The 16,373-nt window shown below is 42.8% G+C and overlaps 1 protein-coding gene and 1 pseudogene across 3 annotated transcripts; both read left to right on the top strand.

Annotated features, from left to right (window-relative positions):
• The first annotated feature begins 5,807 nt into the window (after positions 1 to 5,807).
• Positions 5,808 to 7,026, top strand: LOC311110527 (inositol 1,4,5-trisphosphate receptor-interacting protein-like; annotated as a pseudogene). The gene has a single exon. The product of its transcript is annotated as an inositol 1,4,5-trisphosphate receptor-interacting protein-like (transcript).
• A 4,401-nt stretch (positions 7,027 to 11,427) lies between these two features.
• Positions 11,428 to 16,028, top strand: LOC311110764 (interferon-induced protein with tetratricopeptide repeats 1-like). 2 transcript variants are annotated; one of them, XM_084153326.1, is made up of 3 exons: positions 11,428 to 11,609; positions 13,869 to 13,904; positions 14,086 to 16,028. In XM_084153326.1, the coding sequence occupies exons 1-3, from the start codon at positions 11,605 to 11,607 to the stop codon at positions 15,395 to 15,397; spliced, it is 1,353 nt and encodes a 450-aa protein (XP_084009452.1). In that variant the 5' UTR covers positions 11,428 to 11,604; the 3' UTR covers positions 15,398 to 16,028. The 2 variants fall into 2 exon arrangements, with proteins under 2 accessions (XP_084009452.1, XP_084009453.1); XM_084153327.1 differs by lacking the exon at positions 13,869 to 13,904 and having other exon boundaries at positions 14,086 to 15,989.
• Positions 16,029 to 16,373: the final 345 nt, after the last annotated feature.

Genomic DNA, 16,373 nt, shown 5'->3' with positions numbered 1-16,373 from the left:
TTCAATTTTGGGGGGTTTTCAGCAGGTCAAGGGTGATAGGTCTTGGGGGAGCACGCACAGTGAATTTTATGGAGTTTTTCGGTTTTGGCTGAGTTTGGGGTATATATGATTTCTTATGAGAAATGAATGTCATGAGGACTTAATGAACACTTGGGATAAGTAACATTTATGAAATATTTAGATTAATGGTAATGTTTGGTATACTATGGGATGGAACAGTTCGTTGAATAATTTCAATTGCCTCTGAACTCTGTTTTAACCTTCTGATGTTAATTAATCATCCACACTAGTAAATTCTAAAGGCATGAGAGGAGGACTTTAAGATAGTTTATTTTACTAAGTTGAGGGTAATTTATAATACTGTGAAAAGTGTGAAGAAGATTATAATTTGGTAATAATATATATGATTTGAACCATAAAATAACAGAAGAGAGAGAGAGCTTTCCCTGAATGAGGGATACCTGTTGCTAGTCAATTGTACTAATCTTGGATTACTTTTACGGGATAGAAGTAAATTGAGGTATTATCAAATGTTGTCATTTAAATTTCATTTTTAGTATGCTTTAATAAACAACAAGTTGGTATTTGAAACTAAATTAATGCAATGAGCTGCAGTAATCAGAGGAAGGCACAATCTAATGCGAAACAGCTATTACCTAGATCATTTATTTAGTAATGAGATCAGGAAGATAGGAGCAATAAAGAAGCAAGGGACAGTCTCAAAAGTAAATAAGGGATGGCAATTGGATGATAAATTACCAATATTACTTAAGTGATTGTTTAGGTAGGTGGTAATATTGACACATGGGCAAATCATGTGTCAAAAGGGGGGTGGTAGGATTAAATAATAAATATATACGAAGGAGAGGACAAAATACTTTTAAAAAAAAAGGTTGGGATATATGCAGTCAGAAATAGAAATTGAGAGCTGAACATGTGTGAAGATAGTTTATTAACCACACCCGTATGTCAGAGGTTTTGTGCCCCACAGGTGAACTAAAGGAGAAGGTGACCCACTCTATATAACCTGGAGACTGGGTGTGGAACCAATCGTTGAGGAAAAAGGATTGAAAACAGTCACACTGGGAGGGACCATACCAAGTACTATTGGTAACTGCCTTCGCTATAACAATAGCTGAGAGAGCCACTTGGGTCAACATTACCCACTGCAAAAAGGTAGGCCCACATACCAACACCGTTGAACACACACAGAGTTAAAGAGAAGAACTGAACCAATAGGGTCTGGGGAACACCTCTGTTAACGAAGATCTCCTACCACGACCTATCATCACTGTAGTGTGTTCTCAGGGTGTGAGTATGGGGTAGTACCAAGCAGAAAGACTAAGGACAGGAGAGGGTTGGCGGTTTTTGGGAATATGGATAACTTGGGTTGCATCATAGTCTCGGTAATGGTCTTGATATGTCAAGATCCACCACCAATTATGCTATGCCCTTACCATTGTTAAGAAGTAAAAGAGAAGAGTGAGCGACCCGACATACTGACCGTCAAGGACGAGTGGCCTACAAAATGGGAGTCAGAGAAGGGCAGACTGTCAGATTCAAAATAAGGGTTAGGGACGTAGCCAACGGGTGGGGTACATGTCAATAAGCAAATTGGGATGATAAAATCCTATTATTTTCGTGTTCGGACCCCACGGCGAATTGTTCCTAGACTCAAGTGTTTAAATACACTTGGGGATGGGGATATGAGACTGAGGGGGACTGAACATCCAGATGGGGGGTAAAGAGAAACAAAGACATCACCAATTATCAATTGGAGATAGTAGTAATGTGACAGACTTAAGTTCGGAAGCACAGGAGAGAATTCTAAACTTTACAGCCACTGTAACCGATGTGTGGTGGGCGTGTGCCAGTAAAGGCAGTATAAGGCAGAGAATTCAAAAGTGGTGGCTAGATACATGCGCCCTGGGTCTACTGATTCAGCTAGTTAGAATTAGTCACCAGGAACCAATGATTAAACAGATGTAGGAGGAGTTTTAACAAGCAGGAGAATAGCCCTATTTAGATGGATGCGATTGGGATACCAAGGGGGGTATCGGATGGATACCGAGCTATGAAACAATTAGGGGAAGGGTTTACTACCACGTTCTTTTGGTGGGTGAAAATAAACAAAATTGTGAATTGGAGTAATTATATCTATTACGACCAACAACGATTTATTGGCTGGACTAGGGATGCAACAGAAGGGATTTTTTGAACAATTATCCGCCATCTCACTCTTATGACTTAGTAAAAAGAGGTTGGCTCAAGATCAGGCAGAAAGGGGTGGTGTCTATAGAATGGTAAGCCATTGTTGTACGTTTATCCCTAACAATACCAGTCCTGACGGGAGTATCTCTAAAGCCCTAGTTGGTTTAGATAAACTATCAGCTGAAATGAAGAGCATGGCTGGAATGGAGGGAAACAGACTGTTCTCCTGGTTGGTGGAGTGGTTTGGTAAATTCGCATCATTGGTGGTTACTGGATTTCTGACCCTAGTAGTTGTGTTTCTAATATTAATGTGCTGTACTGCCTGTGTAATTCCTTGTTTGAGAAAGTCTGTTACAGATGTCATGCATATGGCTGGTATGATGCCCCTCCTAGGGGCTCAAGAAGGAGATGCAGACACTGAGATAGGGTTGACAAAGGATGACCCTTGGTTTGCTATTGGTGAAGTGGTGGAGTGACACCCTAGAGGGTGTCTAAAGGGGGCCAAAATGTACTTCCCTGTTTGTGTTTTATTAATCTTGTGTTTTGTGTTCTATTAATCCTGTGTTTTATGATTTATTAATCAAGTTAACCATTGTGAATGTTTGTCTTTCCTTATGTGAAGGTTTAAAGTTCCTGGGTGGCTGGTAGCCAACCTAGTACAAGTTGGGTGTAAATGGAAGGACTGAAGGCCTTTTTTATTATCATTATTGCCTATTAATAAAAGTGTGATTATTTTTGTTTGTATTGTATTTTAATGAGTGACACCCTAGAGAGGGTGTCAAAAGGGGGAATGCTAAATTTCCCTGAAATTTCTTATTTTGGGTTTTCTTATTTTGGGTTCACACCCAGTGGGTGTGAAAAGGGGGATTGTGGGGATCTATTTTCTTATAACTAGATGTGATGCCTAGCTTAGAAAGAATGTATTAATGATTAAACATAATAGGTTTGTGCTGTACTGATATAGACTGTTTAACATAACAAGCTGTGATTCATGTGAGGAGCTGTTAGGGAGTAGGGGGAGATAAGGCTTGTGTCTCACACAGACACAAACACTGCCTCTTTGTTAGAATGCTCAAGGACATGTGTTCTGCTACAAAGATGTCTGAGGTTGCTGACTCTCTGGACAAGTTGCAAAACAACTAAACACCTGGCAACAGTGAAGCGCCAAGGGACTGGGACCAGCCTGTGCGCCAACGATAGGCTGAGTAAGTCTAAACCACGCTCAGTCTCTACTCTGATAGGCCAGCAGGGAGCGGGAACTATCTCTGTCAGAGTATTTAAAGAAGAACTCGTAACAATGGACCAGTTCTCTGACTGCCCTGTGTGGTATTTCAGTGGACCCGTATATACGAACATCATATTTACCATTGAAGTGTTTTGCATTAATTAAAATACTAGTCTATTTTAGAAGACGTGTATTGACCTCTTTTGTTCCCAGTACCAGATTTGAATTGATGCAACTTATCAGCGGTCATCACTGCACCTGCCACCGCAGTTAATTCGTCCTCACTCTCATCACGTTCAATTTCCTTCTGTAGTTTTTCCAAAAGTTCTGTGAATTCCACCATTCCATATTCCCTCAAAACATGTTCCACTTCTCCTTTTTTTCTTGTCCACCATCTTCTCCTTCATCAGATCTTCCAGAAGGCTTGTGCAATCCCCCACTCCATATTTTCTCATATGTTCAACTTTCCTCCTTTTCTTCCTGTCTTCCATCTTGGTAGCCATCTCTCCTGTTATGTCTCTCTCACCTCTATAGCTTAGATTCTGCCAGTCCGCTCTGTCTTCCATCTGTTTTCCATAAACTAGCACTGTGACATGGAAATATGGCCATGTGGGAACCCTAACTGTATAAAGTTGATAAATCCTTTTTTGTTATTATTTAGGGATGTAGGGTAGTCATAAGAGTGGCCTTTTGGCGTTGAAAAATAATTTAGGCTGTAGCTTTTATCAGTATTTTGTCTTGATTCTAAAGGCTAATGTCAGTGCTTTGCATAGAGAACACCACTTGACATTTCTTGTTGTTGTAGGCCTATAATGTTTGTTGAACTGTAGATTATGGAAAATACAAATAGCCAAGTGAACTAAGTCAAATATTTGAAATGTTGCTAGGGTAAAATGTTACTCTGAATGACATTTTTCCTGGCTCTACAACTTCCATACCTCATCGTAGTCTTTGTCCTGATTGAAATCTCAAGGAACAGACTAAATACACCTAAAAGCCATGACAACTTTATAGCGTATATTTTGTATTATATTCTAGGCTACTATTGCAGTTTACAGGGGAAATGCCAAATAGTTGTTCAGCATCTCAATGGCCCATGGGAAATTCCAGCTACATTTCTCACAGTATGGACCAACAAAACAAATGAAACTTTTGATGTGTGTGTCTATAGAACCCCTTGGGGGGAGCGAATACCCCAAAAAGCAGACTTATAATTATTGGCATGTTGTAGAAATAAAGCAAATAATGGGCATTATAGATGTGTCATGAAATGGACAAGCTTTTTGGGGAGACTGAACATAATTAGCAATGTTTGTGAGTTTGTAAGTCCTACAGTATGTTAATGCATGGATGGCCATTTCGAAGGAAAGGCTTGGCTGAACACAAAAACAATAATTTTGAAAAGATTGTCAATTCCTTTGTTACTTTGGAGAGGAAATTGATCGTTATGGGTGTTACACCCTCCGATACGGGTGTTACACCCTCCGATACGGGTGTTACACCCTCCGATATGGGTGTTACATCCTCCGTTATGGGTGTTACACCCTCCGATATGGTCGGAAACAGAGTCTGATTTCTTGATCAAAATCTATCATAACACATTTGTTATCCTCTGGAATGTTTATTTTCAGTCTCCCAAAAAGCTTGTCCATTTCATGACACATTCATAATGCCTACTATTTCCTTTATTTGTTTGGGTATTTTTTGGGTATACGCTCAACCCAAGGGTTAGTAATTTGAGATACTGTTGAAGTTCTGTTAAAAGCTTCAAAAAGATTTTGAAAGGGCCCTTATGTAATTTCCTTTCCTATGTAGGCTAAATTATGGTTCCTTCCTATCAAAACACAACCAAAATGTTACATGAACTGAGCAACTATTTACTCCTTTCTGGACCCATCATCTGACTTAATACCGCACTGCAATAGTGATTCTTTGACTATCATTGACACATAAATACAATAAAATTGGACATTTGCCAAATGAGTTAATGTAAAGCTTTTCCTCTAATAGTTTACTGAAAGCATTTTTTGACAGATACAATGCAATCAGTTCTGTTTGGTTCTCACATTGCTTACTTCCTTCCATGGCACACAGTCCATTATTTGGCTACAGCGCGTCACTCCGCTCTCTCTCTATATTTAGAGGGGCAAGCTGCTTCATTGTGAAGGCTGAGGCTCTTCAGAGTTAACACGTGGTTGTGTGTCATGATTCTACTGAATCACCTCGCAATGCACAGTACACAATAGCAATACACAATAGCAACATGTTTGAATAAGTAAAATAGCTCTCAAGCTGATTATGAAATCCAATATAAAAGTTGCAAGGACATTTCATAATTTAGTCAAATCCTATTTATTTTTCAGGTGTTGGGCTGCAGCCTGATCAGAGTCGATGAGATGCTGGAATGAGCAGTGACACTGGTTTGGTCTCCTCCCTGAGGCCCAGGGAGCCAGGATGCAGGGGGCCATAACACGGGTGTTTGTGGTGGTGGCAGCAGCCATCTTGAACCATCCGCTGCTGTTCCCGCAGGAGAACACCACCCTCCCAGAGCAGGATGAGGCCCTGGATGGTACGAGAATTTGTGAAGGGCTTTGCTGAGGACCTGCTGGAGTCCCTGATGAGTGTGTGTGACAGGGAGACTGACATGGAGGTGGGGGACTTTGTGGGCGTTGGGAGCATGTTTGAGTCGTGGAGGGTGAGCAAGCCCTTTATGTGTGATCTCATTGTCCCTTTTGCCCCACCAGAGTCATACTCCTTCCAGTTCCAGCTGTGGTGCAGCCCCTCCAGTGACGTGCCCCTGGACATACAGGGCTGGGGTAGGATCAAGGTGACGAAGGTCGGGGAGAATGAGGACGGCTGTCTCTGTGGCTCTGCCAACCTGGGTGAGGACATGCTGTGCTTGCTGCACAGCAAAAATGACCTTCTGTGCTCCAAGAACACACCTCATCTGGCCAAGGACCATGTCATGAAGTGGTTCCAGATCTCCATGACCAAAGCCTGGGGACAGACTTTTTAGAAGTATGAGTTTGAGCTCACTTTATGCAACCTGGATGCTGCTGGAGCCCTGAAGGTCCGATTCCGCTCAGGAAAGGTCGTTGTGATGAACATCATCCCTGTCGTGCAGCTAGAGGACACAGATGCCTACTTTGTGTCACACTTCCCCTTTGTCAGCAGCACCTCCTCAGACACTTACTGGCCCCTCTCCTTCGCTGTCTATGAGAGGAACCTGCTCAAACATGTGGCTAAAAGCCTGCCTGAAAATTCCTGCCACCTCACCTTCAGATCATCACTTTCCTACACAAGAAATAAATGGGTCTAACTGGCAGGTGTGCTCTGACCAACTACAAACTGAAGACGACCCTGCTGCACCTGTTGTTGAGTAAGGGGTCGTCTAGCTGGTGTTACAGAGAGAGCTTTACGCTGACACGCTTCAGCATTTCCAGGAGATGCTCAGGAATGCTCCTGTTCTGATTCAGGTGTACACGCCTCTGTTACAAAATGGCGACACTCACCACGGACTCAACTCAAGGGCAGTCTTAGTAATGGACTCTGTTTTTATGCACTGCAATGAGTGGAGGTATCCTCAATAATAGTAATAATAATAATAATTCACAAATTTATGTTACAGCTTTAAGACATTTCTCTAGGCACTGAAAAGAAGAGGTGAACGCTCCTTTGTTATTTTGAGATGGATTTTGTGATTGGTTTTATTTGATAGCAGCTTCCAAAAACACTCAAGGAAGTTACCAAAACATGTTCTTATTACCAGTACTGTAACTGCTATTTCAATATGGCTGTTTCACAAGTGCAATTATATTTTACTGAATGAAGGTTTACAAAACTGTTTTCTCCTCACAAGATTAGAGCTGTATATTTTGTGAAGAATAAGTATTATTTTTGTATTCTAGAGAAGACCACATCATACTTTTGTAGTATGGGTGTTTTTATGATGCAGGATTATCAGTTTTAAAATACTTGTCAACAATTGCTATTTAACATAATGGGATATTCATTTTGTAAGCCGTGCAACATAGTTTGAAAAGACCAATTGAAGACTGTCCCTATAACATGTCTTGGCTGTCATTCACCAAAAGATAAGAATGTCAGCAAAGGTATTCCGTTGAAATTCCTTTAAATGGGTACTTGAGGAACATAAGATCATTTTTGAAATTCCTTTCAGCATGTCAACCTTAGAAATGACACAGAACATGTACACAGCAGCTGTTGTAAGGTTGCGCTAACTAATTGAAGGAAACAATTCAGTCTTAGGTTCATGTATAATTAAATGGCAATTAGAAACGTATGGTTTGAGATAGTGCAATGCACTCGTAAAAATTTTATTTGTGTACAAGTATATATATATTTTTACATTTATACAAAATAAGTTTTATAAGTTTTGAAGTATTACCAGTATCTCTCATACCCATTGTAACTTGCCTATTTTACCACAAAATGTACTTTTAACAATGATATGTTTTTATTTGCATTTGCAGTGTATTTATGCAAATGTTGAAGGCAGCTTCCAGGTTGATGGACTTGTTTTATTAGTTGTATTGTGAGTTGTGACATTGATTTAACTACTCATTGACATACAAGATAGGATTTGACATTGTGACAGGCAAGACAATGGCATAACCAATTCTACAAAGAGGTATTATTCCATGGCAGTGCTCCACCCTCTATTCACAGACCTGTCCAAATACAGTATAGGTTTATGTCAGGACTGGTGGTGAAAATAAGATAATGCAGATGACTAGCACAATATTTCACTTCCAGATTTCAGCACAACAATATAAAAATACTGGATCTCTTGTTGTGCAGTCTTTATTACATGAAAATATTTATATGCTTTTGTAAATGTAAAAAAAACAACTGCCAGGTGTGGACAAAGCATGATAGAAATTAACTTCAACAGACATGATTCACATAGATCCATTAATATTTCTGATCTGCCAATTATCAAACTACAGTAATCATTGTTATGGGTTCATTGAAAATATGGTAATCAAACCATGTTCCATATGCAATGAAATGTAAACAAAGGAAAGGAGCACAGAAATGAACTTTGAGAAAAGTTTCCTATGAGATACACAGCTGCACAACTAGGTTGACATGTACAGCTGATGCCCTAATTACCATAGCAGGAATATCAAATACATTTTAAATGGGAAAACTGGATGGTCAAGGGTGAATTGCCACCTTGCCATGTATCTACAGGCCATATAAAAAATCTAGTTTTCCTTAGACGTAGCCCTTGTTAAAGGCCTTGTATGCCTCGTTGGGGTACATGGTGGCTTTCACTGTTGAATCCTCAAACATGCACTCTGTCCACTTCCTGAGATCAGTGGTACCATTCAGACAGCTGGGAATAAGAGAATACATTTATTTGAGTTTTGGAAATGAGACTAATGAGTCCTTGTCACTCGCAGTGCATTTTGGTTGTTAAATTCTGATGGTTGTTAAAAGCGGAATTTTGACAATATTACCATTATATAAACACACTGGTCACTCTCGTTTTACAACTCTAAATCGTTTTGGCACACAGGCATCAAGATCAAGTCACTTGCCCCGGTCATTTGTAAGTGCTGTTATTGTGAATTGGAAACATCTAGGAGCAATGGCTCAGCCGCGAAGTGGTAGGCCACACAAGCTCACAGAACGGGGCCACCAAGTGCTGAAGCTTATAAAAAACAATCTGTTGTCGGTTACAACACTCACTACAGAGTTCCAAACTGCCTCTGGAAGCAATGTCATTACAATAACTGTTCCTCAGGAGCTTCATGAAATGGGTTTCCATGGCCGTGCAGCCGCACACAAGCCTAAGATGACCATGTGCTGTGCCAAGCGTTGGCTGGAGTGGAGTAAAGATCGCCGCCATTGAACTCTGGAGCAGTGGAAACGTGTGATGAATCACGCTTCACCATCTGGCAGTCCGATGGACAAATCTGGGTTTGGCACATAACAGGAGAACGCTACCTGCCCGAATGCATAGTGCCAACTGTAAAGTTTGGTGGAAGAGGATAATTGGTCCGGGGCTGTTTTTCATGGTTTCGGCTAGGCCCCTTAGTTCCAGTGAAGGGAAATATTAACGCTACAGCATACAATTACATTCTAGAAAATTATGCGATTCCAACTTTGTGGCAACAGTTTGGGTATGTCACGATCGTCGAAGGAGGAGGACCAAGGCGCAGCGTGGAATGCGAACATATTTATTTAAATAATGATCACACGAACAAAACAACAAACGATAACGTGACGTCCTTGGTTACATACACAAACCAACACGGAACAAGAAACCACACCAAATGAATGCCAAACGGCTCCCAATCAGAGATAACGAGCTACAGCCGTCTCTGATTGGGAGCCACCCTGGCCAACATAGAAATACAAAACTAGACTATCACCCTAGCACACAAAACACAAAGAAACAACACACCCTGGCTCAACATAACAGAGTCCCAGAGCCAGGGCGTGACAGTACCCCCCCCCCCCCCAAAGGCGCGGACTGCGACCGCGCCAAACATAAACCGAACAGGGGAGGGCCGGGTGGGCATTCCTCCTCGGAGGCGGTTCCGGCTCCGGGCTTGACCCCCACCCTCCAACCAACCCCCCAAAGCGCACCTGGTCCGGTCTGGCCCTGCTGGCCGGAGCTGGACTGAACACTGGTGGAGCAGATTGCTCTAGCTCCGGAGTGGAGCAGCTGACCGGTGCCGGACCAGGCACCGGTGGAACAGGCACGGGCTGTGCTGGACTGACGACGCGCACCACAGGCTTGGTGCGGGGAGCAGGGACGGGCCGGACCGGGCTGACGACGCGCACTATTGGCTTGGTGCGGGGAGCAGGGACGGGCCGAACCGGGCTGACGAAGCGCACCACTGGTTTGGTGCGGGGAGCAGGAACAGGCCGGACCGGGCTGACGACGCGCACCATTGGCTTGGTGCGGGGAGCAGGAACAGGCCGGACCGGGCTGACGACGCGCACCATTGGCTTGGTGCGGGAAGCAGGGACGGGCCGAACCGGGCTGACGAAGCGCACCACTGGCTTGGTGCGGGGAGCAGGAACAGTCCGGACTGGGCTGACGACGCGCACCATTGGCTTGGTGCGGGGAGCAGGGACGGGCCGAACCGGGCTGGCGACGCGCACCACAGGCTCGGTGCGAGGGACAGGAACAGGCCGGACCGTACTGGGGACACACACCACTGGCCCTACGCGGGGATCAGGAACGGGCCGGACCGGACTGGTAACACACCCCAGTACCTCTCGCCGTGCCTCTACACTTTCCTCCCCTTTTGGGACCAGTGGCCCCCGTAACCTGGCGGCCTCCTCTTCTAACCGTTCTATCGCGGCCTCCTGCTGCCCCGTCATCCACGGCGTGAGCCCCCCCCTAAAAATGTTCTGGGAGTCTCTCCTCCCCGTGGACCAGGCCTCCATAGTTCTCGTCCAACTCTCGCTCTTCTGCTTCCAACTCCAGCCTCTCTCCTCCTCACACGGCTTGACCCAGTCGAGGTGGCACAGGAGATCCGCTAGAGATTCCCCTGGCGATGGCTCCTGGACACGCTGCTTGGTCCAGTTTTGGTGGTTTCTTCTGTCACGATCGTCGAAGGAGGAGGACCAAGGCGCAGCGTGGAATGCGAACATATTTATTTAAGTAATGATCACACGAACAAAACAACAAACGATAACGTGACGTCCTTGGTTACATACACAAACCAACACGGAACAAGAAACCACACCAAATGAATGCCAAACGGCTACCTAAGTATGGCTCCCAATCAGAGATAACGAGCTACAGCCGTCTCTGATTGGGAGCCACCCTGGCCAACATAGAAATACAAAACTAGACTATCACCCTAGCACACAAAACACAAATAAACAACACACCCTGGCTCAACATAACAGAGTCCCAGAGCCAGGGCGTGACAGGGTAAGGCCCTTTCCTGTTTCAACATGAATCTTGCGTGCTTTTAAAAGGGCACACACTCATTTGCTTTAGTCTGTATTTGTAGAAACGAAACTATGGCTAGAAATGAAACTGATACTTGTTTGTAAAGTGAGATAATATCAGCATAACCCGCCCATTGGAAGATAATAATGTGTTCCATACAGTATAAAATCAGGAAAGTCAGTGAGGTATCCAATCAGACACTCATTTGCTCTCTTGCCAAACTATGAGGTAAGTGAACTCTTTCTCTCTCTCTCTGATGACTGAAACGAGTCCTTGGTTCATCGTCCAGGTCTTCAATATCTCCCTTAGGCATTGTTAGTTAAACAAATACAATTAAACTGTTAACCAGAATGGTTCAGACCTCCTTGAAAATTAGGCTGCATGGTTTGGAATGCCAGTGAATTAGAAGTGAAATAATGTGTCTGTAAACAATTGTTTGAAAAAATACTTGTGTCATGCACAATGTACAGTGGGGAAAAAAAGTATTTAGTCAGCCACCAATTGTGCAAGTTCTCCCACTTAAAAAGATGAGAGAGGCCTGTAATTTTCATCATAGGTACACGTCAACTATGACAGACAAAATGAGGAAAAAAAATCAAGAAAATCACATTGTAGGATTTTTAATGAATTTATTTGCAAATTATGGTGGAAAATAAGTATTTGGTCAATAACAAAAGTTTCTCAATACTTTGTTATATACCCTTTGTTGGCAATGACACAGGTCAAACGTTTTCTGTAAGTCTTCACAAGGTTTTCACACACTGTTGCTGGTATTTTGGCCCATTCCTCCATGCAGATCTCCTCTAGAGCAGTGATGTTTTGGGGCTGTCGCTGGGCAACACAGACTTTCAACTCCCTCCAAAGATTTTCTATGGGGTTAAGATCTGGAGACTGGCTAGGCCACTCCAGGACCTTGAAATGCTTCTTACGAAGCCACTCCTTCGTTGCCCGGGCGGTGTGTTTGGGATCATTGTCATGCTGAAAGACCCAGCCACGTTTCATCTTCAATGCCCTTGCTGATGGAAGGAGGTTTTCACTCAAAATCTCACGATACATGGCCCCATTCATTCTTTCCTTTACACGGATCAGTCGTCCTGGTCCCTTTGCAGAAAAACAGCCCCAAAACATGATGTTTCCACCCCCATGCTTCACAGTAGGTATGGTGTTCTTTGGATGCAACTCAGCATTCTTTGTCCTCCAAACACGACGAGTTGAGTTTTTACCAAAAAGTTATATTTTGGTTTCATCTGACCATATGACATTCTCCCAATCCTCTTCTGGATCATCCAAATGCACTCTAGCAAACTTCAGACGGGCCTGGACATGTACTGGCTTAAGCAAGGGGACACGTCTGGCACTGCAGGATTTAAGTCCCTGGCGGCGTAGTGTGTTACTGATGGTAGGCTTTGTTACTTTGGTCCCAGCTCTCTGCAGGTCATTCACTAGGTTCCCCCGTGTGGTTCTGGGATTTTTGCTCACCGTTCTTGTGATAATTTTGACCCCACGGGGTGAGATCTTGCGTGGAGCCCCAGATCGAGGGAGATTATCAGTGGTCTTGTATGTCTTCCATTTCCTAATAATTGCTCCCACAGTTGATTTCTTCAAACCAAGCTGCTTACCTATTGCAGATTCAGTCTTTCCAGCCTGGTGCATGTCTACAATTTTGTTTCTGGTGTCCTTTGACAGCTCTTTGGTCTTGGCCATAGTGGAGTTTGGAGTGTGACTGTTTGAGGTTGTGGACAGGTGTCTTTTATACTGATAACAAGCTCAAACAGGTGCCATTAATACAGGTAACGAGTGGAGGACAGAGGAGCCTCTTAAAGAAGAAGTTACAGGTCTGTGAGAGCCAGAAATCTTGCTTGTTTGTAGGTGACCAAATACTTATTTTCCACCATAATTTGCTAATAAATTCATAAAAAATCCTACAATGTGATTTTCTGGATTTTTTCCCCTAATTTTGTCTGTCATAGTTGACGTGTACCTATGATGAAAATTACAGGCCTCTCTCATCTTTTTAAGTGGGAGAACTTGCACAATTGGTGGTTGACTAAATACTTTTTTTCCCCACTGTAGATGTCCTAACCGACTTGCCAAAACTATAGTTTGTTAACCAGAAATTTGTGGAGTGGTTGAAAAATTAGTTTGAATGACTCCAACCTAAGTGAATGTAAACTTCCGACTTCAACTGTATTTATTACGTAATTGGGATGATGGATTGGTTGGTTGGTTGGTTGGTTGATTACAGTTGATTGATCTTTAAATGTAGATGTTATTGGAATGGTGTCTGCAATGACCATTCACTTTAGTCTCTATTTGCTAGAAACAAAACTTTGGCTAGAAATGAAACTTTGATACTTGGTTGTAAAGTGAGGCAGTAAACAGCATGACCAGCTTATTGTAAGATAAGAATGTGGTCCATCCAGTATAAAATCAGGATAGAAGCCAGTGAGGTATCTAATCAGACATTCATTTGCTCTTGAAACTCAGAGACCACAAGATGGCTTTCTCTTGTCCAACTAAGACGTAAGCACTCTCTCTCTCTCTCTCTCTCACACACACACACACACACACACACACACACAAACACACACACACACACACACACACACACACACACACACACACACACACACACAATCCAGGTCTGAAATATCATTGTTAGTTCTAAACTATTTTCGTTGAACTGTTGTCTTTTTTTAACCAGAATGTCTCAGACCTCCTTGAAAATTAGGCTGCAGGGTTTGGAATGCCACTTCACCTGGAAGTTAGACTACAGCAGATCTAAACTTCAAAGCCTCAGAGAAACCATGATAGATATCAACAACAGCGAAGGGGATCAATGTTCCTGGGCGGGTCATCTGTACAACCTCCTGGCTTACCTACACCATGCTCTGGGCTCCACAGAGGACGCTCTTCAATGCCTGAAGAAGGCTGAAGAGGCCATTCGCCAAAGCAGTCCAGACGACGTGGAGCTAAGTCTGGTGGTCCACTATGGGAACCTGGCCTGGGTGCACTATCACCAAGGGGAGCTGACAGAGAGCCAGACCTATGTGGAGAAGGTGGGGAAACTACTGCGGGACAACCCCTCGCCCTGCCCAGGTGTAGTGTGGGGTGAAAGGGCCTGGACTTTGAATAAGTTCGATGTAAGCAAGAGGAAGGCAGCAGTATATTGCTTCCGGATGGCCTTAAAAGGGGACCCTGAGAACAAGGTACTGCGCTGTGGTTACGCCATTGCATTTAATAGATCTGTTGATAGGAAAAACATTACCACAAAGCTGCGATCTGAGATGTTGGAGCAGCTACGGATTGCTAGAGAATTGGATCCAGAACATTTGACCATCACAATGATGTACCTGCAGAGGCTTGCAGAGAGTGGCCAGGTTGAGGAAGCACTTAAACTTGCAGAGGAAGTGACAGAGAAGCCTTTGGACAGCTTTGGTGGATTTGGAATCTTACTATCATTTTTCAGAGATCACGTCTCTCATGATTCAAGCATTGACCTGGCAAGAAGGACCCTGGAGAGACACCCTGATTCACGCCAACTGAAGAAGCGTCTTGCGCAGTGTTACAAATGGAAGATTTTCTCTCCAGAAGAGAAAAGGAACCCAAAGAGGCATAGTCTAATTGAAAATGCAGTCAACCTTCATGAAGAGGTGGTTGCACTCTACCCAAGTTCCCTTGCAGCAAAACTGGACCTGTCTGCCATGTACAAAGAATCTGGCAGCATTGATAGAGCAGATAAGATATTCGAGGACCTGCTTCTTGATAGAGAAGGAATGGAACCACAGGATTTACAAAAATTCTACAACAGGTATGCCCAACATCTGTTTTATGCAAAAAAAGATGCTTCCAGGTCAATTGATTTCCACAAGAAGGCAGCAGAAATTATGCTACCCACTGACCACCGTGACAGCAGTATTCGTGTTTTGTTGTCCACTGTCCATAATAGAGGAAACAGAGCTGAGGAAATTGTGGACTTCCTGGATGGCCTTGATAGAGAAGGTGCTGTCGGCTAGTTCTATACCTTTTTTCCAATAAAGGCCTGAAATAGCCAGAACTGCCTGCGGAATCGTTCAAATTTACATCGCCTGTTTATGATTGATTAATGTGGAAAATATATTCACTATACCACTAGTACAAATCTAGGTCAATCTAGGACAAATTTAGATTAATGAGAAAATGAATACCTTAGTATTCAAAATGTCTGCGCTCAATTTTGCTACTGGGATTGCTGAGAGACGCATGATCATCAATACTAACACTTGAAAGTAAATTCAAGGCTGATAGTAAAGTCCTATATATCTGCAGGCCTAACATGACAAACATCTGTCTGGAATCCAAATTTTCAATTGAGTCTGTAAAGGTTAACTGTGGACTAATGTACTGTAGACAAACTAATATGCTATTTTTCAGTCTTGCATTATAGAGTAGAGAGGCCCTGTATAGCCTCACAGACTGACTATCCAGAGTGATAGGATCTTACTGATTTTGTTTTCTTCACACTGGGCACAATAGATTATGTTTCTGGAAAATGTATTTAATGTGTAATATTATACTGTCAAATATCTTGTAAGTTCTTGTGAAAATAAAGGTATTCCGTTCTATTCTATTCTGTTAAGAGACCATTAATTAAAGAAATACAGTAACAGCAAGCAATACCAAGTTATTTTATAATATACACTACTATCACAGTAGGTTACTAGAATTTCTTAATGCATAGCTGTGGATATCTAGTTGAAATTGTACGACTAAATACATTGACTATCATCAGCTATGGTCTGAGTTTGATTCAAAAAAAAAAAAAAAAAAAATTCATTAAGGCTCTGAAGGTCATGGTCAGGGTACACGGTCAGAGACAGAGAACACCACAATACAGCACAGAATGTTTCAGTGGAAAGCAATGGGGAATGAAGGGTGACATTGACATCACAATACATCTCCTTCTCAGAAGTTGATCCAGAAATCATAGTATCATTGCTGCTGAGAAAGATT

This window comes from Coregonus lavaretus (genome assembly GCF_964263955.1).
Source record: "Coregonus lavaretus genome assembly, chromosome: 36".
In the NCBI taxonomy this organism is placed as follows: domain Eukaryota; kingdom Metazoa; phylum Chordata; class Actinopteri; order Salmoniformes; family Salmonidae; genus Coregonus; species Coregonus lavaretus.
This window is presented reverse-complemented; position numbering and strand designations above follow the sequence as displayed.

Coding starts and splice junctions, on each gene's coding strand:
- LOC311110764 (XM_084153326.1), top strand. Junction 13,905..14,085: donor TTCTCTTGTCCAACTAAGAC/GTAAGCACTCTC, acceptor TTTTTTAACCAG/AATGTCTCAGACCTCCTTGA.